Consider the following 2004-nt stretch of genomic DNA (forward strand, 5'->3'; position numbering starts at 1 on the left):
GAGCAACCCGATGACTTAGTAGTAAACCGAATCACTTCCTCTATTCCAGTCTCTGGTGGATATTTTGAAAGACTTGCCTCCGATAACTGTTAAAATATCTATCAGAGTCAAAAGAGGCAGATGTTTCGGTCAAATTTAAAAGCATCAGTAAGTGATCCATAGGAAAGAGTCGGTGACCAAACTATGCTGCACACGAAACACAAAAATACTCAACGAATCAAACAAATATTCCACTCACCTCTACATCCACCATAATAGTCCAGATGAACTTTTTTCTCGGCAAGATTTTTACATGCGGCATCTTTTCTCCTGCAGAGACAATGTTCTCTGTCTAATAGACAATCACTTTTATATGTGATGTTCTTAGTGCTGCAGACCTGTAAGAAATGATAAAAGGGATAATTACAAGATCAGGTGACAAAGGTTTGGATGCTGACGAACTTTGCTCGGAAGATTACATTTGATCAGGATTAGTAGGCTTCTCCTGATAATACATGTATATTTGGTGCTGTGTTCTAACTGCATCGAAGTGGTTATTTACCCAGTATCGTTCGTCTGTCTCCTCTTCACAGTTTTGGTAGCAGACACAAGATGGCTGCCGTTTCTCATCTACTATACACTGTTCACCACGTCGACATCGTTTCTTCTCACATGGATCTGTAATAAATAGGATGTTGGAGTTGTGGAATGGTGTGCTGGTGGACAATTGTAAGGAGTTTTATGGTCGACTCCTCTGCACCTAATTGGTTGATGAAGACAGACAACGACATGTAGTGTGCAATGAGTTTGAGAGCTTTGAGAGCAATTTTGCCAGGACATTATAGCATGGCATTATAGCCTATTCTTTTTCGATTTTCAACTCTCGAGTGATCTTTAATGTGGACAGTCTCCGATCAGCATAAGGATGAATGAAACCATGCTTCTAATTTGAAAATAGCATACAATAAACCTATGTATGTTTACGGATAAATATCAAAATGTTGGTTTGTGGACAAGGTTTTTGTGAGCGCCATCTGAGGAATGTAGTTGCTATACATATTGAAAACGGAATAAGAAGTTCAGTTGCTGGCCAGTGAAGCTCTTCTCAGAAACAGCTGGTCACTACTTCTAATTCAGCATAAATGATTTACCAAACTGTGACACTTATCCAATACCTTCGAAACCCTTACAAAAATCACCAAATGCAACTTTTATAATTAGCAGCGTACAGTATACGCCATTTCTGCATTAAGGTACTACCAGGTGTTCGGACAGGACCTAGCAATGAAGTTACTTACTAACGAGTGTGGTTTTACCAGCCTCTACAGCAGCCACATCTATCTCTTCTTCTTCTACTTCTTCATCGTCATCTTCATCTTCATCAGCCTGAAAATAATTAAACGTAAAACACTTAATTAATCCCACGGACTCATTTCACTTAAGACCTACGACGGAACAAAAGGGCCATTAACTCGTAAATTGAATTATAATGCAGGCAGTAAGTAGTTTGAAATGACTGGAATATCGTTTTGTTGTCGTTAAAGGTGCAGTGAGTGGTAAGTGATAATACTGGAAAATAGAAACGAATATAAAGTAAAGATCCACACAGAATGATGACATGATGCGATTTTACTGTCCCCGTCTCTTCTCCTCCATATTCATAATGGAGTCATCTTGATAATCATCTAAATTTTCGATTTTTGCATCTAACTCATATCGCCTTAAAGGATAATGATGCTAGATAGAATGCTGACCGTTTTCGACAGGTGTCCTGGCAGCAACAGCTGACTTGTTCAGTACCCAGTATGTCACAATAACCTACACTATTTACTTATTCAGACCTAGAAAATGTACCTGGTGAAATAAACAACTCTAGAATGACTACCATACCTAGACTCTGTCAAATATACACAAGCTGAGAGGTTACAATATGTTCTAAATATGTCAACTATTCCAAATACTACCGGTGCAGTTTAGTCACCGAGTTGTTAGATATGTACTTGTACAGAGTATACCTATACTGTG

At 38.6% G+C, this 2004-nt stretch overlaps 1 protein-coding gene across 1 annotated transcript in view; it reads right to left on the reverse strand.

The window, feature by feature from the left end:
* Positions 1-2004, reverse strand: part of LOTGIDRAFT_176394 (hypothetical protein) — a gene marked incomplete at both ends in the record, with an annotated part of 14049 nt that overhangs the window by 8021 nt on the left and 4024 nt on the right. The window contains 3 exons of the mRNA XM_009047770.1: positions 239-377; positions 542-657; positions 1278-1365. Coding sequence (XP_009046018.1) covers positions 239-377; positions 542-657; positions 1278-1365 — 343 coding nt within the window. The remainder of the gene's footprint in view (positions 1-238; positions 378-541; positions 658-1277; positions 1366-2004) is intronic.

Source organism: Lottia gigantea, assembly GCF_000327385.1.
Source record: "Lottia gigantea unplaced genomic scaffold LOTGIsca_1164, whole genome shotgun sequence".
NCBI lineage: Eukaryota > Metazoa > Mollusca > Gastropoda > Lottiidae > Lottia > Lottia gigantea.